Genomic DNA, 25,711 nt, shown 5'->3' with positions numbered 1-25,711 from the left:
TAGTAGGTGGAAGGAAGCATGCCAATTTTTCAAGAAAGGTGATTCCCAGCTCCTGCCTCCCAGCACTAAGTGCATGAAAGAAGGGACATTACAACACTTGGCACAGAGTAGCTGTCAATAAACATTTTGGTGAATGGGGATCAGTAATGGACAACGTCTTTGATGTCCGTGTTTCACAGCAAATGAACACATAGTCTTTCCGCGACTGTTTCTTATTTGCACACTTTGATTAAATCCCAGGGCTTACCTAATGTAGACTCTTATCTGATGGAAGGTGGTTCTTTCTTGGACATGCTGATGTGATCTCCGTAAGCAGCTTTTGCAGGTTCTAACTCGATACAGGGAGAAAACTTGGTTTTCCTGGAGGATAAAATGGGTAGCCTGTGCCTTAGCCCATCCTTCCTAAATATTCTTGATCCAGAAGCTTGATCTGGGCTGGGCATTTAAGATTATACTCTCTTACGGGTACCTGGGACCTTGATGACATCTGTGGCTGTTTGAGGGTGTCTGTCCTTGCAATATCTGGCCAGAAAGTTCTTACTGTTGTCTAACTGGATCTTTTCTGACTGGTGCATAAAGGAATATGACTTGGATCTGTTTAAGGAAGCCCCCTGGCTTTTTTTTTTTTTTTTTTCCTCCTGTTTGCTGTTAATGTAATTGGGCCTCAATGGTCTGGAAATAGAAATAAAAAAAATCTATCCACTAAGTTATAGAACAGGGAAGTGTGACAAAATGCTATTGTTTTCCCATCATCTTCTCTAGAGGGTGACTTCAGGGTAAAGGGGAGAGTTGGGGGTTGGCCAAGTATGTGACAGAGGAGGCAGGACTGAGCTGTAAAAAATGTGGATGTCAATTACCCACTGAAAGGGGATGGTGAGGAGTCAGTAACAGTAGTTTTGTTAGTATTTGGGTTCTTACCAAAATATCTAGATTACTTATTTAGCAGATGGCTGCTGACTTCATCAGGGGCAGTTAGCATATCAAAAATAACATTTTAGTTAAAACCGTGCTTGCCTTTACTTTTTGTTCCCAGGACTAATTGCCGCTTTGTCTATGCTAAGAGGTTGTTATAAGGACAGCAGATCCGGTAAATAAGGAAATACTTAGTTTTGGAACGAGAAATTCAGATATAGAGCCCATCTATTAATTTTCTGAACCTTGATGGGTTTCCTGACTAGAATATTCAAAATGGCTGAAGAACGATAGGAAAACACGTGCAGCGTGTTTCCGAGTAGCTTTCTGCGCTTGAGGCTCCTTGCTTGTCCTGACCGTGGGCGCTAGTTGTCATTTGGCCCTCGATGCAGCATAGACCTGTCTGTGATCACGCCCTCTTCAGGTGTTCATGCGGGCTCTTTTCCACTACAACCCTCGGGAGGACCGGGCCATTCCCTGCCAGGAGGCAGGCCTGCCTTTCCAGCGCAGGCAGGTCCTGGAGGTGGTGAGCCAGGATGATCCCACGTGGTGGCAGGCCAAGCGAGTAGGGGACACCAACCTCCGGGCCGGTCTCATCCCCTCCAAGCAGTTCCAGGAAAGGTGGGTCTGGGGTATGTTGTAAGGGGGGGGCGCTCTGGAGTGGCTAGAGGCACAGGTAGCTGGCAGAGCCCCAAATCTCTGCCACCATGGCCGGAGGGGCGCACTGTGTGTTGCTCCTGAGGTAAGTACTGATGGTTTGTGTGTTTTGTCTTCTGTGCCCTAACCGGTGGGGATGGCTGTTGGAGATGTAAACAAACATCTGGAAATCTGTGTTCCTAAATTAACGTATATTTTATAACGCACACCTAAAGAAAGTTGAAAAATAAGACATAAACATACAGAAGGGAAGGGCGAGGAAAAGAAAATTGCCCAAAGTCTTGCCCCTATTGAGACAGCATCATTTATTTCCTTCCTGTGCTTTTTATGTAAGTGGTGCACGTAGCATTGGAAGTCTTACTTTTCTTTTAATGTTTATTTATTTTGAGAGAGAACGAGAGGGAGAGGGGCAGAGAGAGAGGGAGAGAAAGAGAATCCTAGGCAGGCTCCACACTGCAGTGCAGAGTCCGACCCGGGGCTCGATCTCACGAACCTCGAGATGATGATCTGAGCCGAAATCAAAGAGTCGGACGCTTAACAGACCAATCCACCCAGGCGCCCTGGAAGTCCTCCTTTTTGTGTGTATATAACTCAATATTTTGACGTCAGCATTCCCCACATTATTGCCTCTTCTTTACTGTGTGATTTTAATGGCTGTATAATATCGCATAAGAAAATAGACCGTTCACTCATGGGCAGCAAGTACGGTTTCTGCCCCCGAGGAGCTGACAGTTTAGCAGGCAAGTCACGCAGGGTTCAGACGAACACTTTATATAAATGTGGCGGGTGCTGGGGAGGAGGACCCGTGCTCTGCAAGGTCACATCGTAGGAGGGTCGCCCCTCATCGGGGCGTGCAGGGAGGTGTCTCTGGGGAAGGATCATACCTGGGTGACTTCACTGCCTCCCTGGGGCTGTACTTTTCAGGTGTCTGCACTGTTTTCAGTGCTACGAGACTGCAGGAGTCACCCTGCACGTTAGACTCTTCCTCATGCTTCAAATTATTTCCTTAGGATAGATTTCCAAAAGTGTAAATGGTGCCTCAGAGGGTGTGGCAGTAATGACCGTGTCACCTCTTCTGAGGCCCGTAGCCCACCTCCATCTTTTGGGGTTGTGGAATGCTCTAGGGACAGACTTCAGGCTTCAGCTGTTTCGGTGCCCCTGCGTGTGGTCTCCGGCCAGGCGCATTAGCATCCCCTGGGAACCATCCCCTGGGAGCGTGTTAGAAATGCAGACCCCTGGGCCCTGCGCCAGACCTGCTGCATCAGGAGCTCTAGGGGCAGACTCGAGCTCTGTGTCCCAACAGACATTCCAGGTGATTCTGAGGTGGCGAAGTTTGCGAACCTTTGCCCTATTCCCTCAGGGGAACCTCAGACCCACATGCGTCTTTGGTTTCACAGGTCTTGGGGGAGAAGTCTTCAGCTGCATTTAAATATGGAACTCAAGACACCTCTAGGAGCCCTGAGTGTTTTCTCAGATCAGAGATGAGGCCTTGGTGACGGTCTCTCCACTGATGGCCAAACTGGGCAACGTGCCTGGCTGAGCTCTCTGATTTGGGGGGAAAAGGCTGTTAAATTAGAGTCACTTTTGCCCTTGACCTCTCCTGGGAGTTGTTCTGCTGCTTCCTAGCTTTCTTGGAGATGGGGAGGCCAGGGGAGAGCGAGGAAAAGACCTCCTTTCCTTGAGAACCAGTCATAGGAAAGTACTGACTGATCGCTTGACCGTCCTGGGCCGGACGGTCTTGCTTCTCCCAGAGCAAAAGACTTGGTTTCTTCCTCCTCGTGAACCACTGAGCTCCCGTGAAAGTGTCTCTCTTTACGGAAACTGACTGTGAAGGTGGGAGGCCCTTGGAGTGCCAGGCTGTTCCTACCTGTGCAATCCAGGCCTTAGTTTCCCTGAGTTTTACAGAAGTTTTACAGTCCCTCTGACTGGTTTTGTGGCCCAGCTCATGGGCCTGCCCATCTCCTTGTGTTCTCATAGGCGACTAAGCTACCGGAGAGCCACAGGCACCCTGCCGAGCCCACAGAGCCTCAGGAAGCCCCCCTGTGAGTAGATGGGCAGGGAAGCACTTCAGGGAGGGGCCGGGGTTGGGACTCAGGGGGTTTGTGCCCCGAAGAAGCAAGCACTGGACTGGAGAGGGCACGATGGGTCTTGTCTGAGCTCACAGGCCTCCAGAGGAAGGAGGGGATGGGGAGAGGGATGCGGAGGGGCAATGGGGTAGGTCAGGGGGGCTAGTCCCTGGAGAGAAGCTACTATATTTGGGGCCCATGGATGATACTGGGGGACATGTTAAACATCTCTCCCAAAATTGTGTGCAAATTGTGTGTGTCTGTGTTTGTGTGTTTGTGTTGTCTGGGAGAGTGTCCACGGCCTTCATTAGAGTCCCAAGGGGCTCTCCGACCCTGACAATTCAAGAGCCACTGATGGTGGAGGAGTGGAGAAGGCTGTGGGTGACCCAAATTTGGCAAGTAAAAATAAAGGATGACTAGTTAAATTTGAATTTCAGATAAACAATGAATGAGTTTTTAATATAAGTGTAACCCATGCAATATTTGGGATATACTTATGCTAAGAAATTGTTGTTTATCTGAAGTTCAGGTTTAACTGAGTGTCCTATATTTTTATCTGGCAGCTTACTCTGTGTAGCACCTGCCTTCTCGAAAACATACTCACCTTGCCTTTTAGTCATCACAGTGTGAGGTAGGGGAGTCAGGACATCCTCTTTTCCAACATGGGAGAATGGCATGGGGGCTGGTGTCAGGTTTTCAGAGGGCCCGTGGCCAGAGTGTCCAGGTTAGAGCCGCGTATAGAGAGGAAGCTTCCCCGTGGTATGGCCTTTCGGATTCAGGGGGGCTCGGAACCAAGCAAGGGGGCCAAAGGGGTGTCAGGTGACCGGGGGACAGCTGGCCCGCAGCCCTGCTCGGTGCCACTCCATCCTCTGGCACCTGCCTTTGCCCAGGCAGGTCTCAAGCCCCGGAAAAGAGAGAGCAGGTTCCAGCCCGCTGCCGGCAGGCATCCTGGAGTGAGCCGCTCTGCTGGCTCCGGGCCACCGCCCACGGCCACTCGTCCAGACTTGCTCTCAAGTCAGAAGGACTGCTGAGTAAATTGGCCTTGAGGCTGCTAACGCCGGTGATGAGCTGGCTTGCTTGGGGCCGCTAATGAGACACACACAGGAAGACTAATTAGAGCTAGTCTCAGTTTAATAGTGCACCGCAGCTCGGATCACAGGTTTGTCGGAGGAAAGAAAGAGGGGACAGATGGAGGGCTCCTTCCGCACACGAGGCCACGGCTGCCTGTCAGCCTCAGGGCCTCCTGGTTCCCCTCCGCTAACGCTCTTCCATCTGTCTTTTGTGCAAACCGCAGATGATCAGCCTTGTGACAAAGGTAGGCTGGTATCTATCCCCTGTGCACCCGGATGAGACTCCTTTTTTTGTAGAAATGTCTGGAAGGGCTTGTTGCCTTCTCCCTGTGCCCTGAGGTGTGAAGAGCTGCTGGGGACAGAGCTCCTCCCTGCCCGCCTAGCACACGGGCCCCCGCCGGCTGGGCTGGGCTGCCGGTGCTGGTGGGAGGCAGGAGACTGCAGGGGGTGGACAGGGCGAGTGAATGTCCCCTCCTGATGATGCATACTGATCCTAGCCCAGAGGGGCTTGCTGGCCCAGAAACCCCTGCCAGGGCCTGGAAAGGCTGTTTGGGGCCTCAGCATGGAGCATTGAGTGAAATAGAAGAACTTGTTTTCCTGGGGGGCCAGGATATGGCGTCTCTTCCTGACCCTCCTGAGACACCATCCCAGTGGGTTCCGCCTGGCCCCCAGGGGCCGGGAACCTTTGGGTCAGAGGATGTGTCCAGCATGGCTCACTGGCCGCCCTTTCTCTGTTTGGTTCCCAGAGACGTCTGACTGTGAGGGGTACCTCAAAGGGCACTATGTGGGTAAGTAGTGGGGACGCTGCCCTGCCCGTGCACAGCTGGCCGTGGGCTCCCAAACCAGGCAGGGTGATCTCATCCCCAGGAATCCTTGAGGAACAGCTGAGCCTGGGGGGCTCACATTTCCCTTCAGTTTCTTGTCAGCCAGAAGAGGGGCTGACCTGCCCGGGCTTTGGGGTGCAGACACTGGGAGCAGAGCCCTGGGAGGGAAGGGATGCAGGCCGGTGGGACTCAGCCCCCCTTCCAAGGTCCGGCCAGGGGGAGAAAGTCTTTACCGGGAGATCCTGGGACTAATGCCGCGGTTCCCCGTGCCCTTCCCCCAAAGCTGGTCTTCGGAGAAGCTTCCGGCTGGGCCGAAGGGAGAGACTGGGAAGCCCCCAGGAGGGAAAGGTGTCCGCAGTAGCCGAGTCTCCAGAGCTGCTGACCTATGAGGAGGTGACCAGGTACCAGCACCAGCCTGGTGAGCGGCCCCGCCTGGTGGTTCTGATTGGTAGGTGATGTCCTGCATTTCCGGGGACAAATGCAGGATTTCCTCCCTGGTTTCCTCCCGGAAGGATGGGGAGGTTGCTCAGCAGGGACCCTGGTCACCTTCCCTTTGTTTCCCAGGATCTCTGGGAGCCCGACTGCACGAGCTGAAGCAGAAGGTGGTGGCAGAGAACCCACAGCACTTTGGTGTTGCTGTTCCACGTAAGAGAAGAGGGCCCACATGGCGGTGGGGGGGCGGGGTGCGGTGCGTGTGTGCGCGCACGCGCACGTGCATGGATATTTTTTTTTTTTTTTTTCAACGTTTATTTTATTTTTGGGACAGGGAGAGACAGAGCATGAACGGGGGAGGGTCAGAGAGAGAGGGAGACACAGAATCGGAAACAGGCTCCAGGCTCTGAGCCATCAGCCCAGAGCCCGACGCGGGGCTCGAACTCACGGACCGCGAGATCGTGACCTGGCTGAAGTCGGACGCTTAACCGACTGCGCCACCCAGGCGCCCCAGCATGGATATTTCATGGGGGCTTGACTCCCCATATCCATCCTAATCCTTACTTTGGGTCTGAGGGACCGATGGACACACTGCCTGCTATATGCAGCTCATGAGACCTAGACATGATAAGAAACCCACTCTCAGTGGTCCACTAGGACCCTTTGAGGCAGAAGGCCACTTCTGCCCACTCTCAGTCCAGTCCACTTGCCCAGTTCCTTCCTGGGGTGGGAGGTGAGTCTAGAGCACATTGCAGGCAAAGTGGAAACCTCAGGGGGCATTCCAGCTTCCTCTTCACAATGACTCCGACCCCGATGGCCGCTGCCCTCTGCTTGGGTAAGAGAGCAGAGAAGCCAGAGAGCCCTTGTAGCTGGATTCCAGCCCCTCGGAGGGGCTGGGCGTCCTCCTAGGTGCTAACGCCCCTGCCGGTTCCTGAGTCTAGAAGCGGCTGTGGATGCTGCGAGCCAGTAGGCAGGAGGTCCTGGTTCCGGATGTGATGAGGAAGAGGGGAATGAAGAGTCTAGGACCTGTAGCAAGAGCTTTTATGTGTGGTAGCTTGGACAGCCCTCCCAGTACCCTTGAGGAGAAGGATTACCACCACCCTGTCCTGCAGAGGAAGACACTGGGGCTCAGAAAGGTTAAGTAACTTGCCCAGCGTCACACAGTTGGTAAGTAGTGGAGCCAAGTTTCAAACCAGGCAGCCTGCCCAGTCGTGTCCTTAATGAGGCCACACAAAAGGCCTCTCACCTGCGGCCTACTGCTTCTGGTCCTTTGGAGACCCCCAGATCCAGCCCCCGGAGCAGGGGTGTATGGATGGTCTGGCCTACCTGCTTCCAGGCACACCACAGGTAGGTGACTTTCCCCCGTGCTTTTAGGAACTAGGAGAGTCGAGGAGGGCTTCCCGATTCTTCCCACTTTAGAGAGGCAGTGACTCTTAGCCTGGGTTTTGAAGCATAAATAGGAGTTTTCCAGGCAGAGAAGAAAGGAATAGTTCCCTTTGTGCATCCACGGGGATGGAGGTGTGACCCAGGGTAGCAGCGTTAGGGACTGGGGAAGTTAGTGTGGGTGATGTGGGAGGAGAGGCTCATCTAAGGTCTTTAGAGTGTAATGGGCGGTGAATAAAAAGCATTTAAGCAAGTGAATGGCATGGTCAGAAAAGTGACCCCGCAGCTCTGCCAGAGGTTGGACAGAGATGCCACATATGGAGCACAGAGCATCCCCGGGTAGTTCTCAAGGGCATGAAAACGTCCCTCAAGATCCCATCTTTTCTTTTGGAATGCTCCGGAAAACGGTGTGTTACTTCACGTGTACTCTTGTTCTGTGAAGGACTGGATTTTCCCCCGAGTGTGCATCTCAAGTCTGCTAGAGAAATCAGTGGGGAAACTCTGTGTGTTTTTAAATTATTAGCGTGAGAGCCAGCTTTGCTGAGGCACATCTAGTCCATAACGGGACTGTCTTCATGCCTTTTCTTGCAAAATGAGAAATAGCCGAATAAGGAATTAAAAGCATACAGCAGCGTCATCTCTATTTGGGGCCCCATTGCTCTCAAAAAGAAAAACAATTTGGACATCAAAGGTTAGGATTAGGGATCCCTTCTGTGATTCATTAAAAGCCATGGCCTTGGGGCGCCTGGGTGGCTGAGTTGGTTGAGTGTCAGACTTCAGCTCAGGTCACGATCTCGCAGTTCGTGGGTTCGAGCCCCGCGTCGGGCTCTGGGCTGACAGCTCAGAGCCTGGAGCCTGCTTTGGATTCTGTGTCTCCCTCTCTCTCTGCCTCTCCCCTGCTTATGCTCTCTCTCTCTCTCTCTCTCTCTCTCTCTCTCTCTCAAAAATCAATAAACATTAAATAAATAAATAAATAAATAAAAGCCACAGCCTGCACCTCAGTGACCTCACCTGCAAAGTGGGAGGCCTCCTTTTCCTACATCACAGGTTGTGCCTGCCCCACAGAGACACAGACAAATCGTTTATCCGCAAAGCAGCAATGGGTTCCGGAGAGGAAAGCAGCCACGGGCTTGCCGCTATTCTCGCTCACTGTGAGGTGACATTTCTTTGCCCAGTTTGCCTTTTCCTTTCTTTAAAAGATACCACCAGGCCCCGAAAGAGCCACGAGAAGGAGGGTGTGGAATATCACTTCGTCTCTAAGCAAGCATTCGAGGCCGACTTACATCATAACAAGTACGTGGACTTGCCGGCCCGGCTGGCCTCGGTGCGGCTGGGGCTCTTTGCGCATGTCCAGTGGTCCACTTGACCTCGTGGGAGGGCTCTCGGAAGAGATGTGGGAAGCGGGAGAGAATTTGTGGTGCAAAGTCTGCCCGTCTTTCCACACTCACTCAGACAAGCTTGGGAACTAAAGGCCTGATCCCCGTTGGTGGTGTTTTAGGTTCCTGGAGCATGGTGAATATAAGGAAAATCTCTATGGAACCAGCCTGGACGCCATTCAGGCCGTGATGGCCAGAAACAAAATGTGTTTGGTGGACGTGGAGCCGGACGTGAGTTTCTGGGCCAGTTGGGCATTTTCTGTTGACGGAATATGTAAACGAGGGGACTGTGTATTTTACAGAACATTTGAACTTCAGTTTTAGGGTTTTCTAGTTCAGAGTACCGCATGTCCTTCAGTCTCCCTCTGAGAATCTAACGGAAGCCTTGTTGTACCCCCGACTGTGCCCATCTATACACGAAGCCGCATTAATTGCAGGGCGCTCGTGGACCCTCTGCAGGCCTGCAGGCCTTGGACAGTAGCCTCTGCATGGAGTAAATCATGGAGTCGATGGCGGCACGGAGTGGTCACCTGTGACGTGACCGGGAATTAGATGTCCATGCGCAGGTGGAGGCTGGGGCTCGGCTCTCGGTATCAGGACAGCGCCCCCCTCCCGCATCCCTAGTGCCTCCTTCCCCCCCACCCCCGCCTCCCCAGACAAGTGAAACAGTGACTTAGGGAATCACCGAAGGAGGCGATCAGGAGAGCAGTTTGAAAGGGAAAAGAGAGGGAGACCTGACCCCGTGAAGTGCTTCAAAAACATTTCCAGTTCTGCACACGCTGCATGCTGTGTGTTTGACCGGGACCTAACCATCTTTTTTAACCTTGTCTTTGAGAAAAACTTCTAAGCTATGAACCCAATCTGGGGATTTTTCTTCCTCTATAGACACAGCTTACGCTATAAGCTGTACGGCTTTATTTTACAGCAGTTGGCTTGAAACAGATTCCAGCAAGCACATTATGTCTAGGGAGGAAAACCCTCTCTCATTTGGACTTACTGGGGTTTGGTAATCGAAATTAAAAGTCTAGATTTCAGCATTTTCTTTGAAAAGTGATTTTATTGATTTTGGGGGCCGGGGTACAGATTGTACATTTAGCAGTATTTCCAAATTGACGCCCTAATGTTATAGGTCATATGTGCTAATGAACAGGATGATTTGCATATTGAACATCTTCTAAAGTCTTTAGGGTTTGTTTCAAATGATTTCTTCGTCTCCTCATTTGCTTAGCAAACCTTTTCTTCTTTGAATATCATAAGGAGGCCTGTGTGATAACACATATTTTGGATTAGTCCAAATTGACGACAGTTGACTAAATAGAAGCACGTTGAATCTTGCTGCCTCTTCTGTCAGGACTGGGCAGGTGGAGAAGGGCATAAGAAGGTTAATCAGAGCTTGTGGGGTCAGGGCTTAAAGAAATGGCAACTCTTGGAGCTTTGGAACGTTCGTTCTCAGCAAGTGGGCCTTTGGGGCCCAGCCAAGTCCAGTGTCAAAGTGGAGGACGGGAAAAGGAGCAGCTGGTCTGCCCAGCTGAAGTCCAGTGTCATAGGACCGTGTGCTCGGGACGTTTGCCACCGAGGTTATGTGATGAAGCACACCATTACTGAGCCTTCAAAAAGCGTTTTCACAGTAACGTATTTCCGAAACGCATACTATTCTTGAACTTTCTTTCACAGGCACTGCAACAACTGAGGACCTCAGAGTTCAAGCCCTATGTTATATTTGTAAAGCCTGCAATACAGGAAAAAAGGAAGACACCACCTACATCCCCAGCTTGTGAGGACACAGCAGCCCCACTTGTAAGTTTAAAGTTGATCATTTCTGAAGGCCTAAAAAGGCCCTGTTCCAGCTGCATAAGGGTGCTTGTACCTTCTGGACAGGACCGTCTTTCCATTTGCCTGTTGGCCAGACTTAGATGGTCACGTCACCAGAAGGCACAAAACGGGGCATTTGAAAGTTCCTCCCAGTTCAGACAGCAGTGACTTTGCCTGGGCTCCCCACGCTTCCCTCTTTCACATAAGCACCCTCCCAGAAAATCAAGGACATCTGTCAAGAACTTGAACACACGAATCTGTTAAATTCCCAAGCCAATCCCAAGTAGTTTTTAATTAAAATACCGACTTGGATCCAGCAAGTGAATCCAACATGGGGCAAGCGACAGCACGGCAGGAATCCGTCCTGTCTGCTGTTCAGGACTGTGACGGTCTTTAAAAAAAAATTTTTTTTTTCATGTTTATTCATTTTTGAGAAACAGAGACAGAGTGTGAGTGGGGAAGGGACAGAGAGAGAGGGAGACACAGAATCTGAAGCAGGCTCCAGGCTCTGAGCTGTCAGCACAGAGCCCGACACAGGGCTCAAACCTACAAACTCTGAGATCATGACCTGAGGTGAAGTCAAACGCTTCACCAACTGAGTCACCAGGTGCCCCTGTGACTTTCTTGCTAAAGCCACGGGTGGTTGAGTTCCACCTTTACAGGCCAGGAAAAGGGTTCAGGGGATTTATGGCTGTAAAACAAATGTCATCCATTTTACTCCATGAGAGATTTACTTGAGTTCCTTCAAGATGCAAATATTAGGAGGATTGAGGTACTTAGTGGCAAAAATGTTCCTTCTATGATTTCTTAAAGAGCTAAATGCTTCCAAGATGAACAATGAGGGTGCCTGGAGGTGGGGAAACTCCAGAAGCGGGGTACAGGTGCACAGGTGTGTATGTGGGGTGGATGGGGAGGTGGGGTTGAAGATCCAGGGACAGCACTGGCTTACTGAAGAGTGCTTTTGAGTAGGGGAGGAGCCCTGTGGGAGAGAGTATTTATTTAGAAAGCTTTTCCTGGGGACACCTGGGTGGCTCAGTCGGTTAAGCGTCCAACTCCTGATTTAGGCACTAACCGTGTGGAAGCTGCTTGGACTTCTCTCTGCCCCTCCCCTGCTCACTCTCTCTCTCAAAATAAATAAATAAACTTTAAAAATTTTTTTAAAAAAGGGGGTGCCTGGGTGACTCAGTTAAGCGTCCAACTTCGGCTCAGTTCATGATCTCGCAGTTCGTGAGTTCAGACTCCGCATCGGGCTCTGTGCTGTCAGCTCAGAGCCTGGAGCCTGCTTTGGATTCTGTGTCTCCCTTTCTCTCTGCCTCTCTCTCTCTCTCTCAGAAATAAATTAACATTAATTTTTTTTTTTTTTTAATTAAAGTGGTGCCTGGGTGGCTCAGTCAGTTAAGCATCTGACTTTGGCTCATGTCATGAACTCATGGTTCATGAGTTTGAGCCCCACGTCAGGCTCTGTGCTGACAGCTCAGAGCCTGGAGCTGCTTTGGATTCTGTGTCTCCCCCTCTCTCTGCCCCTCCCCTGCTCGTGCTCTGTCTCTCTCTCAAAAATAAACAAACTTAAAAAAAAATTTTTTTTTTAATTAAAAAAAAAGGAAAGATTCTCCCAGTGTCATCTACTTTTTCCCCTCTTGGGAGAAAGAAGTAAGGAGAAGAAGGGGCCTCAGCCTTCTCGTGTCTCTATCGTTTTTGTGGTAGCATGCCAACCTGTTTCCTAGACCTTTAGAACATATCTTCTAAACCAAAATAGGAGTCTGGGGCTGATTGGCAACAGAGAGAAGAGGAGAGAGAATTTTGGAATGTGGGTCTCTTTGGGGGAGGACAGCTCGCCCTGCTCTGTAAAAGCACCGAGTCTCTGTAAGCCCAAGACTGGAGAGCGGTGGGGGTGCCTAGGGGGCTCGGTCAGGTTTAAGTGTCTGACTCCTGATTTAGGCTCAGGTCATGATCTCACAGGTCGTGAGTTTGAGCCCCGCGTCAGGCTTGGGATTCTCTCTTCCCTTCTCTCTGCTCCTCCCCTGCTCATGCTGTCTCTCTCTCTCTCTCTCTCTCTCTCTCTCTCTCTCAAAATAAATAAAACTCAAAAAAAAAAAAAAAAAAAAGACTGCAAAGAGATAGAAGGGGAGGTGGGTGAGTGCCAGAGGCCCGTTTTCATTTTGCAGTGTTACTTAAAGTAGGATCTGCCGCTGGCCTTTCCCCCCCCAAATCAAGCTCATTGTCAGTCAGCTACCCGCTTGAGCTTCTGCTTATTCCAAGTGTTTTTGAATGAAGAAGCAAACCCTGAGCAGGCTGAGCAAAGGAGGGGTCACTGGCTCCCTGTCCCTTACCTTTACGTGTCAGGATGAAAGGAAATGGGGCATTTGGTTGGGATTATCCCAGCCCTTGCGTAAAAAACTCTAGCTGCTGTGCTAGTGTTTGGCTCTGCGTCTGAGGAAATGACAAGAAGAATTCAGTTCTAGGTGCCGAAGTTAGGAGTTTTGAGAAGGCGTTAGAGTTACTCATTCTCCTTTCTCCCCTTCGTCGATTCCGGAAATGCTTGCTTTGCTTCTAGTTAATAGTGTTTGTAGTGCTTTGCTGTTAACTATGCAACCAAGTTGACGTGCAGCACAACAGTACCGCTTCTTTGGAAATCTCTTCCAACAGGAAGTGTGATACTGACATAGATGTACGCACGGGTAGAGAATCGGCCTCCCCCCCAGAGCACATGCCATGGCTGGAGGTGAACAGATGCGTAGTGGGTATTTCGAGAGGACGAACGATGATGAGGTCTACCGCCTGGCGACATTTCTGGGGCCGTGATGGGTTGTCACCACTACACCCTGTTCTTGTGCGCGCCGTCGGTTACTCACGGGCCACAGTCGCCCGCTCATCACTGGAAAATGAGAGGCTGGAACACTGCCCGAGAAGAAGACTGGAGGTGTCTCATTTTGAGCGAGAACCACCCAGTTGCTCCGTAACCGCCTCTCTTCCTTGCAGGATGAACAGCAGCGGGAGATGGCCGCTTCCGCCGCCTTCATAGACCAGCACTACGGGCACCTGGTGGACTCTGTGTTGGTGAAGGAGGACCTCCAGAGCGCACACAGCCAGCTCAGAGCGCTCCTAGAGAAGCTGACCAAGGACACTCACTGGGTACCTGTTAGTTGGGTCAGGTAACTGTATCCTAGAACGGCCGGGTCGGAGGGGACCTGGAACACCACCTAGTCCGGCCTCCCCCGGGCCAACCATCATGCAACCTCAAGTGTGGAGAGGAGCAGAATTTTCCATAAACTCCATTGTCGAGAAGAGTACGTGCGTGAGGTCTTGTTTGTTACTGGATTTTGTCTGCTGTTTTTCACTGCGCCCCTTCGGAGCGGAAAACACGAATTGAGAGGGGGCATATCACAAAAGAACACATTTCATTCATTAAAAGTGTCACGGGCAAGTTGACCCTGATTCTTTGCACCAAAGTGAAGTGGCCACTGTCTTTTGGGGGAGGCGGGGGTGAATTTATGCAGTGCCGATTTGCAGAGATGTTTAAGCTTTCAACAATTTTTTTTTCTTCTTAACGTTTATTTGTTTTTGAGAGACAGAGACAGAGCATGAGTGGGGGAGGAGCAGAGAGAGAGGGAGACACAGAATCCAAAGCAGGCTCCAGGCTCCGAGCCATCAGCACAGAGCCTGACGCGGGGCTCGAACCCACCAACCGTGAGATCGTGACCTGAGCCGACATCGGCTGCTTAACCAGCTGAGCCACCCAGGTGCCCCAGAGATGTTTAAGCTTTATAAACAGAGTGACGCTTCATTTATTCAGCTTTGTTGGGAATTGAGTTGTTTTGCCCACCGAGATGTTCCATGCAACTGAGACTCCCCTGTCATCAAGCACTAACGTGTTGATTTTGACCTCCCTGATAGTGTTTGCTTGGCAGTGGAAAACTTGGCTCTCTGCCTTCTTAAATATCGAGCACACACTTTATCTGAAGCCTAAGGCACACTTCACCGTTGTCATGAATCACTGGGGTATTGGACGACACAGTGGTGTTTTCAGGGACTCGGGAGGAATACAAGGCTGCTTGTACCTTTTCTAAATACCCTCAAGATTCCTAGAATGGAGCCCTGGCTTTGCTCTGTTCTGTTCCATCACTTGTCCTTCTTGTCCCTGACAATTGCCCTGCTTCTCCCCTGCCCCCACCTTCAGATTATAGAGGCTTTTGCCATGCTAGGTCGTGGGAAACCAAATGATATCCCCTGTCAAAGACAGATCGGTCCTGACTGTCAAAATCAAAGTATAAAGATTCAGTGCGGGCCTAATGGGTTGTCCTTGAGCAAAAGTGCTCAACGTCACAGGATTTGTGATATATCTTAGCTGCTCAGAGAATTTGATTTCTTGTTAATAGCCAGTGTGTATAAGTCTTGATTTTGTGCCAGGAGCTATGCTAAGGCCGCTATATACATTACTTTGACAAATACACCAAGCCTATGACGTGGGCCTATCACCCCATTATCCGAATGAGGAAAACAGGCCTAGAAAGTTTCAGCAACGTGTCCAAGCTCACATAGTTCTAAAGAAATGGCAGAGCCATAGGATTTGAACTCAAGTCTCCCTACCAGAGATGGTCATTAATCCGTATCTTCTGCTGCCTCGTCCTTTTGTGGTCCCATAATTGAGGCTACCCATTAAAGAATTGACTTATATGTGAGGGCTGTGTTTCCAGCTAGAATTTACAACAAAATGCAGGGGCGGTGGTGTAACGGTTAAGATTGTGAGGAGGCTGCTTACCCATTGCAAGTTCTATCCCTCGTGAGATTTGCTGCCCATGTCGAAATTTCCATTTTTGCCTTCTCCTACAAAGACACCTTTGCAACTTTGTAGCTCACTAACCTGGTAGGTCCACCTGCCAGGATCACATTCGAAAAAAGCAAAAGGACGCAGACTTCTCTGCACTGACCAGGCGCTAGATTCCTCACAGGTGAAATGAGTATTGACCTCTTCCACAAGGCAGCAGGGCAGGGAGGCAGCTGGCCCTTGACGTGTGAATGACACGTACAAAGTTGTGTCGTTACACAGGAGAGCCAGGATCTAAAGTCAGCACCGAGGCAGAAAACGCAGAGGTCAAAAGGACCCTTGAGAGACAATAACCAACTCTTAGCCAAGTCCCCTCTGGTGGTTTTTCCTCCAGTATACGAACAGTGGTTGAGCACCTAAAGCCTCTTTTCTTTTTCTTTTTTCCTTTCTTTTCTTTCTTTCTTTTTTTTTTTTTTTTTTTTTTGTATTTCATTTACACAACAGGCGTTTTTGGCTTCTTAGTATTTTTACACAACTGTCAGATAAAATGGTAATAATTCTCTTCCTGTATATGATGAAGCAAGGCGTGGAAATGTGATTCCTGCTTTATTTCCCGTCCGAATCACCTCCTGGCCCCTGAGATGAGCTGTGTCTACAGCTGTTTGTCTGCTACTGAGTCTGTGAGTAGAACAGGTAGGGCCCCAGAGTCAGAGGTCATTTGGAAAGTGTTTCTACTCTTTGTAAAAAGCAGAAAAGTCTTGCTAAAAAACAAAACAAGACAAAACACGCACTTGTTTACAAATAGATGTTGGTAGGACTTGTGTAAATATCAGGCCAAGTCTCATTCCAACTAGAACTATTTACGTGCTGAACCACTGGGCAAAATCTTTGCAAAAGCCCATCGCTCTGGGCCCCCACGCCAAGAAATCTCTTTATTACATACTCTTCAAGATAGATCGCTTTTTTTTTTTTTTTTCCACCCTTGGGCCTTCAAACTCAGGTAAGCCCTGCCTGTGTCTATAGGAAGAATGTGAGCTCTGGAGGACTTTTCTAGATCGGGGATGTTAAACGGGTGAGGCGTATGTGCTGCCACCGCCCATTCCTATATCCAGGGCACACAGAACTCATGGAACATGACCCTGAATCTAAGCCCTGCTTTTGGATCTTCCAGGACAAAGTATCCGGCATCAATTCAGCAGAATTAGCAAATGAGTTAATCCTGTTTGCCATCCCTGATCCAGTAATTTGTAACCATGCCTGCCACCCCCCTCCACTCTCTGCAGGAGAGGGGTTTAAGAAAGTTACAACCATCCGTCCTTCAGGCAGTGCTCAGCTATGATGAACCTTAGCCAATTGTGCTTTTAAAACCATTGTGTGCTTGAATACGCACATAAAGACACGTAGCCCATCACAGTTTTACATCCACTTACCCAGCGTCACACCATTTGTGCCACCAGTCCCCGGAATCATGCATACCAAAATGATAGCCCTTGATGACTTATTTAATGACAACAGCCCAGACCAAGCACAAGGCCCAATTTTGAGTCATACAGTTCAGAACCAAGAAACCAACTGGGGGAGTTGATGTGGGTCAATTTCTTTATGTATTTTATTTTTTCCTGCCCTTTGAACACAGTCTCCAACCACTGCTTCCTTTGAAAGGCAGGCTTGTGGTTTTAGAACCAGATGGTGCAGAATCAGTTTTTCCTTCTCTTCTCTAAGTACGACTAAAAACCTTGAAAGCTTAAAAACCATGATAGCTAGAAACCTTGAAAGCTAGAAAGAAGATGGTGGGCTGGCTTGGGCGCTTGAGAGTCGAGGAACAACAAAGTGGTGGATCTCCCTGGGTTTTCTTTTCCTTTCCCATATACCCTGGACTAAGCACTGAAGGGGCCTGCAACCCAGAGCCACCAACAGAAAGAGGAGGAAGGAAAAAAAAGTGGAAAGCTTGCTTTCTCAGCCAAAGGACAAGAAAGGGGGAGCCCAGTAGAGACTCACGGGGAACCCCAGCCCTAGTTTCAGACCAGCGTGCCAGCAGGTGGCCCGAATTGCTCACAGCAGCTGCAAAGCCCTGTGTCTCCCTGCCTGTCCCTCTGCAGAAGGCCCAGCAATACCATGCGACCCAGGGAAGCACCTTCTGACACCACAGAAGACACCGGCAGGGATTGAGCAGGAACCCCAGCTGTACCAAAAGAACAACGCAGACCAGAATAGTATTGCAAGGGCTCAAAAAACAAACCGAACTGCCGTCTCTTCCTCGGCGCTGCCTGTGGAGGTGGCAGCCAGCTCTTACTCGGCATCCTGGCTGCCCTCAAACCCCTGGGGAAGCCCAAGATCGTGAAAAAGAGGACCCAGAAGCTCATCTGGCACCAGTCAGACTGATATGTCAAAGTTAAGTGCAAATGGTGGAAACCCAGAGGCGCTGACAATAGGGTGCACAGAAGATTCAAGGGCCAGATCTTGATGCCCAACATTGGTTATGGGAGTGACAAGAAAACCAAGTCCATGCTGCCCAGTGGCTTCTGGAAGTTCCTAGTCTACAATGCCAAGGAGCTGGAAGTACCGCTGAAGAGCAGCAAACCTTACTGTGCAGAGATCGTTTACAGCATCTCCTCCAAGAACCACAAAGTCCTTGTGGAAAGAGGAGCCCAGCTGGCCATCGGAGTCACCAACCCCAATGTGAGGCTGCTCAGAGAAGAAAATGAATAGACAGCTTATGTACATGTCATATTCGTGTTAATAAAACATAAAACTGGAAAGAAAAGTCAGAAAAACAGGAAGGAAGGAAGGAAGGAAGGAAGGAAGGAAGGAAGGAAAAAAAGGAAAGAAAGGAAGGAAAGGGAAGGAAGAAAAAAGAAAAAGAAAGAAAAAAAGAAAGAAAAGAAAAAGAAAGAAAAGAAAGAAAAAGAAAAGAAGGAAACAACAGTTGTTGGAAGTAAAACCCATAAAAGAACCAATATACTACACCTAAACAGGACTCCCACCTGCTAAAATAGAAGATGTAAATAGAATTAAAAGATCCCTAACGTAATGACCTAAATGTCCAGGATACAACAGAAAATCACTCATCATACCCCAAACCAGGAAAACAACAATGTAAATAAAAGGCAATCAACTGATACCAATACTGATATGATTCAGATGTTAGGATTTATCTGACAAGGATTTTAAAGCAGTTATAATAAAAATGCTGCAACAATCAACTGCAAATTCTCTTGAATTGGAAAATCTGAGCAAAGAAATAGAAGTTATGAGAAAGAACCACATGGAAATGATAGAAATGAGAAATTACTATGAAAGTTAAAACTTGGATGAACTCAGTAGTAGCATGGAAATGACAAAAGATCAGATCAGGGTCTTTAAGGACAGATCAATGAAATTTACTCAATCCCAACAACAAAGAAAAAGGATAAGGGACCCATGGGACAATAACAAAAGAGCTAACATTTGTGTCATCAGAATCCTAGGAGAGGAGAAATGTGGGGCTGAAAGGTATTCAAAGAAATAATGGCTGAAAACTCCCCAAAGTGAAAGTTAGAAACCTGTGGGTTCAAGAAGCTGATATACTCTTGGGGCGCCTGGGTGGCGCAGTCGGTTAAGCGTCCGACTTCAGCCAGGTCACGATCTCGCGGCCCGTGAGTTCGAGCCCCGCGTCAGGCTCTGGGCTGATGGCTCAGAGCCTGGAGCCTGTTTCCGATTCTGTGTCTCCCTCTCTCTCTGCCCCTCCCCCATTCATGCTCTGTCTCTCTCTGTCCCAAAAAATTAAAAAAATTAAAAAAATAAAAAAAATAAAAAAAATAAAAAAAGAAGCTGATATACTCCAAGTAGGTTGAGACCAAAGAAATCCACTAGACAGATCATAATTAATCTTCTGAAAGCTGAACACTTAGCTAAAGTATGAAAAACAGGGGGAAACAACCAGGAAGGAATACCAATTCAAGTTCTATTTTAGTATTGCCTATAAAGGAAACTATGGAGGCAGAAAGAAGTCACACAACATTTATAAAGTGCTGAAAGCAAAGAACTGTCAATCTTGAATTCTATATGTGATGAAATTATCCTTAAGGAATGAAAGGGAAGTGACATTCTCAGATGAAGGGAAACTAACAGCACACACACAGACAAAGCGATAGGAGTGCTCGATTTAAAATACCTAGTTAGGGGCGCCTGGTGGCTCAGTCCGTTGAACCTCTGACTTTGGCTCAGGTCATGATCTCACAGTTCGTGGGTTCGAGCCTCACATCAGGCTCCGTGCTGACGGCTCAGAGCCTGGAGCCTGCTTTGGATTCTGTGTGTGTCTCTCTCTCTGCCCCTCACCCACTCATGCGCACGCTCTCTCTGTCTCAAAAATAAAATAAACATTAAAAAAATAATAAAATATGTAGTCGGGGGAGGGAGAAAGAGGTACAAAGTAAAGGATGACCCCGGGTTTCTAACCTGGATGTTTAGAAGAATCTAGATTGAGGTAATTCCTCAAACTGAGATAAACTGGACCCAATTAATTTATATTTGGGTATATGGATTTATTCTTTAAACTTTTTATTTTGAGATAATTGTAGATTTTACGTGGGTGTGAGAAATAACAGAGAGATGCTGTCTGCCCTTTACCCATTTTCCCCAGGGGTAGCACATTACTACGGCACAATATCACAACCAGGATATTGACATCGATATAGTCAAAACACAGAACACTTGCATCATTGATAAATTGGATGCCATCAACATTAAAATACTTTGCTCTTGGGGCGCCTGGGTGGCTCAGTCAGTTAAGCATTCGTCTTCAGCTCGGGTCAAGATCTCGGGGTTCATGGGTTCAAGCCCTGCATCGGGCTCTGTGCTGACAGCTCAGAGCCTGGAGCCTGCTTCAGATTCTGTGTCTCCTTGTCTCTCTGCCCCTCCCCTGCTCATTCTCTCTCTCTCTCTCTCTCTGTCTCTCTCTCAAAAATAACTAATAAACAATAAAAAAATTAAAATAAAATACTTCGCTCTATGAGAGACCCTGTTAAGAGGACAAAAAGACAAATGACAGACTGGGAGAAAATATTTTGCAGATCACAGATCCAACGAAGGATTTGGTCTAGAATATATAAAGGACTCTCAAAATGCAATATTAAAAAAATGAACGGCCCAGTTAGAAAATGGGCAAAAGATATTCACAGGCATTTTATGCAAGAGGATATACAGATGACAAACATGTGAAAGACGTTCAACGTCACTAATCACTACAGAAATGCAGATGAGAAGACCACATGAGATGTGACTGCACACATATCAGAATGGCTAAAATGAAGAATAATATCCAACGCTGATGAGGACATAGAGAAACTGCAGCACTCATCCATTGCTGGTGGAAAGGTAAATGGTATAGCCACTCTGGAAATAGTTTTGTAGTTTCTTTAAAAAATGTTTTTTGGGAGACAGAGAGAGGGCGAGCAGGGGAGGGGAGAGAGAGGGAGACACAGAATCCGAAGCAGGCTCCAGGCTTTGAGCTGAAGCACAGAGCCCGACGCAGGGCTGGAACTCACGGACCGTGAGATCATGACTTGAGCCGAAGTCGGACGCTTAACCGACTGAGCCACCCAGGCGCCCCGAGTTCCTTTTAAAATAGACTTACCATACAACCCAGCAATTGTATTCTTGGGTACTTATCCCAAGGAAGTTAAACTGATTTTCATGCAGACCCATGGAACAAATATTCATAGCTGCTTTATTCGTAATAGTCCAAAAAGCTAGAAACTACATCTTGTCAGTTATGCAAGATGCTAAAAAAAAAAAAAAAAAAAAAGGATGCTAACTTATGGAGAAGGCTGGGTGAAGGGTGCGGGAGTACCCCACTCCCACCCCATGCTTTATTTGCAACTTCCTGTGAATCTATTTTAAATTTTTTTTAACGTTTAATTTATTTTTTGAGACAGAGAGAGACAGAGCATGAATGGGGGAGGGGCAGAGAGAGAGGGAGACACAGAATCGGAAGCAGGCTCCAGGCTCTGAGCCATCAGCCCAGAGCCCGATGCCGGGCTCGAACTCACGGACCGCGAGATCGTGACCTGAGCTGAAGTCGGCCGCTTAACCGACTGAGCCACCCAGGCGCCCCGTCTGTGAATCTATTTTAAAACAAACAGTTTATTTATTTGTGATGACAACACTTAAGATCTACTCTCTTTCAAAATAAAAAGTTTAAACAAAGTCAGGCTCAACCCCAGCATGACCAGTCACAGCAGTCAGGGAATGTTGTCTTGCCATATGTTTTGAGATACGTTTGACATTTTCACTGTGGCCGCCCCCTTATAAATGAACAGAGTACACGGAAACTTCAATGAAGCATTCTTTTCCAATTCTGTGTATTCACAGAGAAATGGCATTTGTTCTCTGTGTTGTCAGGACCTTAATCTTATCACGTGCTTCTGTTTTCCATTTTGACAGAGCTGTGTTTGTGGCTGGGTCATCTTACCCCGCCTTCCTCCCCTCTACGATGGTGGTGATGGCGTATGCTTCTCTTGCTTTCTCTCTCATAGACACTTCTTTTCATAGCCCCAAATAAAAATGGTTGTATCCTTCCTTCTGCCTGCCCCACTGTCTCCATTTTGGGATGGGACTTAAAGCCTTCAGGTACCTTAAATGTAACTTACTCATTTTATGTTCCAAGCTTTATTGTAGCATCCTAGGATTGAGCATTCAGCCACTTAGGAGTGTTTTGAGAGTCTAAGTAGCTAAGAAATCCTAGGGCTTTCTCTTGTATCTTTTCCACTGTGAGTAACCTTGTATTCAGGGGAAAAGAGAGGGAGAGAAATAGAGACACATTAACTACACAGACCTATTCCTTGGAAAGCCTGCGTGTCCATTTATCCTTCTCCCCAGGGATAAAAAAAAAAAAAAAATCCCAAACTTGGCCATTACTAATAAAGTTAAATAATACAAAATGCCAACACAACAGTACTTTTGAACAGTGACAGAGACATATAATTCAACTTTTGGCACAACAGTAAAGCCACGAGACCTCCTGTTTATGTTTTATTGGAACAAATCACTTCCCCTTAAGACTCACATGAAGACTCAAAAGCTGATGACAAAAGCCAGTCATTTCCTACTCATAGGGAGAGAAGACACAGCCCTAAGTTCCCTTATACTAACAGAAGAGCAAAATCCATCCCTTTAACTGGGCCCCTTGTTCTTCATCTACACAGTTCTTAGGGCTTTGATATCAACTGTGATCACTGTTATTTCACAGTAAGAAGCAGCCATGGGAAGACATACCTATTCATCTCGGGAGAGAAGATATTTTGTTGTATTTCTGATATAGCGCCTTGAATTCTTGAAAGAAAAAAAATCAGAGAGAATTATGTCAGTGCCAGGGGGCTGGTGCTAAAGTGGAAGGTCTAGGGGCGCCTGGGTGGCTCAGTGGGTTAAGCGTCCAACTTCGGCTCAGGTCATGATCTCAGGATTTGTGATTTCGAGCCCCGCGTCGGGCTCTGTGCTGACAGCTCGGAGTCTGGGGCCTGCTTCCGATTCTGTGTCTCCTCCTCTCTCTGCCCCTCCCATGCTCCTGCTCTCTGTGTGTCTCTCAATAATAAATAAACGTTTAAAAAAAATTTTTTTTTAACTTGAAAGTCTAACTCCTAAGGCTGGCTTAGAAAAGGCTTACAGACCAAAGCCAGGGAGTGGGGGTTTTTTAAAAACACCGCAGATGCCTTTTTTCTTTTTTTCCTTCTTGAAGGGTCATTCCTAAATGAAGGAAATCAACTGCACACTGAATGGTATACCCTTCCTCCTCTCTGATTGTACGTTTGGCTTTCCTCAATGAATTAAAGCCTGAAGGAGGACGCTACGAGGTATTTTTTTCTGAAACTGACGCATAGCAGCTTTGTTACCAAGGAGGGTGGCTTGCTCCTGTCGTTAGCTTTGTTTGCTCTGGGTAGCTTCCCTTTTACCGATTGTTGCATTTCTCATGATCGCTCCCTCAGCCACTCAGGGGTCTCTTCTGAGACCGACTCTACTCTGAACACAGACGAACTCTGTGTGTGCGAGGGAATAGGGCGGAGTATCCACGTGCCTGCCAATCTATCTCGGATGATCTGCGGTCATAGTGCGGTTTTCGATCGCCAAGCCTCTTCAGAATGCCCTGGTTTTCCACGGTGATTCTCACTAGCTCCCGGTTTCTTGTTTCTCTGTTCAAGCTGAAAAACACAAAATCCTGAGATGGTTGAAGAATAAAATACCCCTCTCGGATGAAGTCGTGATGTCATAAACCCAGGCTGCCTAAGCTCAGGGAACACACTGTCCTGCTGATCCCTGAGGCCCCATATACCTGTTGAAATCGACTACACTCTGGCGAACGCGCACAGCATTGGTAGGTTTGTATCAGTGGTTTTTCAACCCTGATGTCCGCTAGAAGATTCTACTTTTTTGGTCTGGGGTGCAGCTTGGACATTGGCATTTGGTAGCAGCACCCCAGGAATGGTTATGTGAAACCAGGACTGAGAATGTCTGGTTTATGTCATGGGGGAAGGGGCTTGACTATGGATACATCACAAAGGGCCAGGGACAAGTTCTGCTTTGCTTCTTTTCAGCTTTCAACTATTTCAGATATACAAGGAAATATATATATATATATTTCATCTATATATATTTCATCATTTATATATATATATATATATATATTTCATCTCTATTCATAGCACTTAGCACATAGTAGTTGCTCAGGAAATATTTGAGGAACCGATCCTTAAGAACGCTGTGCTTCAGAGTCCCACCTCTGGTCACCATTTGACAAAACTATGCGGTATTTTCCCGTGACAAACTCTGAATAGGACTCCAAAAAGTCTCTTAGATGCAACAAAAGTTAGGAGTCTTTAATGCTAGAGGAAGGTCCCCCTTTTGAGTAGTTTCTATTCTCCTTAATCTGGTCTCTCCGGCTTACCCGTCAAGATACCTTCCTTCGAGTCCTCCTCCTGCTCAGGGGAAACTCGCACTAAAATTCAACGAGGGGCAAGTCAATTCTGACTTTCCAAAAATGAAAAGGGGAGAAAGAACACTACCTCTTGGAAAAATATTCGTTCCAACAATCCACCCTGGCAGGGCCGCGATGGGCGTTTGCGATTTTCTGACACAGTTGCTTGTTTTCATATTCGATTTTGTCGATTCGCTTTTGTTCACCCTGGTAAGAAACCACACCCCAGCATGGTGACATCGTCCAACACCCAACGGCTCAGGATCACCGTCCTCTGGGATGGTGGGGGAGGGGCAAATTGGGGGCCACCATGGAGACGGGGAGCAGAGCACAGGAAATGGCTGGTGTGCAAGGGGAGGGGAGGAGTGACAAATCTCTGGGTTAGGTGGGTATTTATGAGGCTCTGGGAAGCTGGACCCCTTCAGGACATAGATAAAGATCAGTCAAGTACATCTGCAAATGGCAAGAACAAATACCTGTAGTTTGCTCAGTTTTAAAATGTGATGCGTGTGTGCCACCGGAGGTTTGGTATCGACAGTAGGCTTCACTAGAGAAGGATAAAAGAGAGCCACGTTACGACACAGGAGTCCCCTCAGCCACCTCGGAAAACCCACTCATTCTAAATGACCGTCCGACTAATACACATTACGATTTTGAATTCCGACATTACTCTAGTTCAGGAAGTTTAACTGTCCCAAGCTGACATCTTTGATGAGTTTTTTAGCAGACGTGAAAGAACGTGAGGGCGGGAACAAGTAAAACGTAAGGATCAATGTTCTTTGCACCCAGTGAAAGAGCCTCTCCCGGGGTGCCTGGGTGGCTCAATTGGTTAAGTGTCTGACTTCAGCTCAGGTCCTGATCTCACGGTTCGGGAGTTCAAGCCCCACATCAGGTTCTGTGCTGACAGCTCAGAGTCTGGAGCCCGCTTCGGATTCTGTATCTCCCTCTCTCTCTGCTCCTCCCCTGCTCATGCTCTCTCTCGGTCTCAAAAATAAATAAACATTAAAAAAATTAAAAAAAAAAATCTCTCTCATCCTCCACAATAGGACTAGCCTGTTGGGAGCCTCTCTAGTTTTCTTTGGCTTTAACGAGTTTAAATGAGCATTTCCGTCCACTGGACTCCGGGTGGAAGATAAATTTTGCCACTGACGCTGTTCTCTTGACCCAACCTAGCAGATACGGCCACATCACTGCAAAGCCCTGTCCTGGTCTGGTTTACCGTCAATCTCTCTAAGGTGGACCCTTCCAGAACCCCTAATCACAGTGTCCTGCCCCAATGGCCCACATACCTATTTGTATCCTATTCTTGTGAAATATGTAGTGGCCAAAGTCCAGTTTCTTCCTGAAGGTCGTGCTCTGCCTGTGATTAGAGACGATTACAGGGTAGGCGAGATAATCCAGGCAATTGTTCATCTTCTCTTCCTAGTCTCACTTCAGAAATGAGGCACTCAGTCTCCTCTGTGAGGT

The 25,711-nt window shown here is 48.1% G+C and overlaps 2 protein-coding genes and 1 pseudogene across 7 annotated transcripts in view; 2 read left to right on the top strand and 1 right to left on the bottom strand.

The window, feature by feature from the left end:
* Positions 1 to 13,976, top strand: part of MPP3 (MAGUK p55 scaffold protein 3) — a 26,287-nt gene extending 12,311 nt beyond the window's left edge. For 3 of the 5 annotated variants that reach the window (XM_040497711.1, XM_040497710.1, XM_040497708.1), the window contains 10 exons: positions 1,337 to 1,533; positions 3,547 to 3,611; positions 4,930 to 4,950; positions 5,452 to 5,493; positions 5,813 to 5,977; positions 6,094 to 6,174; positions 8,544 to 8,637; positions 8,843 to 8,951; positions 10,395 to 10,517; positions 13,512 to 13,976. In XM_040497711.1, the coding sequence (XP_040353645.1) occupies positions 1,337 to 1,533; positions 3,547 to 3,611; positions 4,930 to 4,950; positions 5,452 to 5,493; positions 5,813 to 5,977; positions 6,094 to 6,174; positions 8,544 to 8,637; positions 8,843 to 8,951; positions 10,395 to 10,517; positions 13,512 to 13,688 (1,074 nt within the window). In that variant the 3' untranslated portion in view covers positions 13,689 to 13,976. The other 2 variants (XR_005797583.1, XM_040497712.1) reach the window with 2 other exon arrangements.
* CFAP97D1 (CFAP97 domain containing 1) lies at positions 4,883 to 25,711 on the bottom strand. Of its 2 annotated transcripts, none has more exons than XM_040497714.1 (6): positions 25,534 to 25,711; positions 24,721 to 24,791; positions 24,333 to 24,451; positions 23,348 to 23,471; positions 22,548 to 22,608; positions 4,883 to 4,911 (listed from the first exon to the last, which is right to left on the bottom strand). In XM_040497714.1, exons 1-5 carry the CDS (start codon positions 25,655 to 25,657, stop codon positions 22,552 to 22,554), a joined length of 495 nt encoding a protein of 164 aa, XP_040353648.1. In that variant the 5' UTR covers positions 25,658 to 25,711; the 3' UTR covers positions 4,883 to 4,911; positions 22,548 to 22,551. The 2 variants fall into 2 exon arrangements, with proteins under 2 accessions (XP_040353648.1, XP_040353647.1); XM_040497713.1 differs by lacking the exon at positions 4,883 to 4,911 and adding an exon at positions 21,610 to 22,055 and having other exon boundaries at positions 22,552 to 22,608.
* On the top strand, positions 16,424 to 18,088 carry LOC121045187 (60S ribosomal protein L32-like; annotated as a pseudogene).

This window comes from Herpailurus yagouaroundi, unplaced genomic scaffold, assembly GCF_014898765.1.
Source record: "Herpailurus yagouaroundi ecotype Mexico unplaced genomic scaffold, PumYag 189, whole genome shotgun sequence".
In the NCBI taxonomy this organism is placed as follows: domain Eukaryota; kingdom Metazoa; phylum Chordata; class Mammalia; order Carnivora; family Felidae; genus Herpailurus; species Herpailurus yagouaroundi.
This window is presented reverse-complemented; position numbering and strand designations above follow the sequence as displayed.

What these genes read in the sequence shown, in the direction of transcription:
- CFAP97D1 (XM_040497714.1), bottom strand. Translation starts at nt 25,657, where the DNA reads ATGAACAATTGCCTGGATTATCTCGCCTACCCTGTAATCGTCTCTAAT. An exon ending in CAAGAATAGGATACAAATAG is followed by an intron (nt 24,792 to 25,533) that starts GTATGTGGGCCA and finishes ATCCTTCTCTAG; the next exon opens with TGAAGCCTACTGTCGATACC. An exon ending in AACGAATATTTTTCCAAGAG is followed by an intron (nt 23,472 to 24,332) that starts GTAGTGTTCTTT and finishes TGTGTTTTTCAG; the next exon opens with CTTGAACAGAGAAACAAGAA.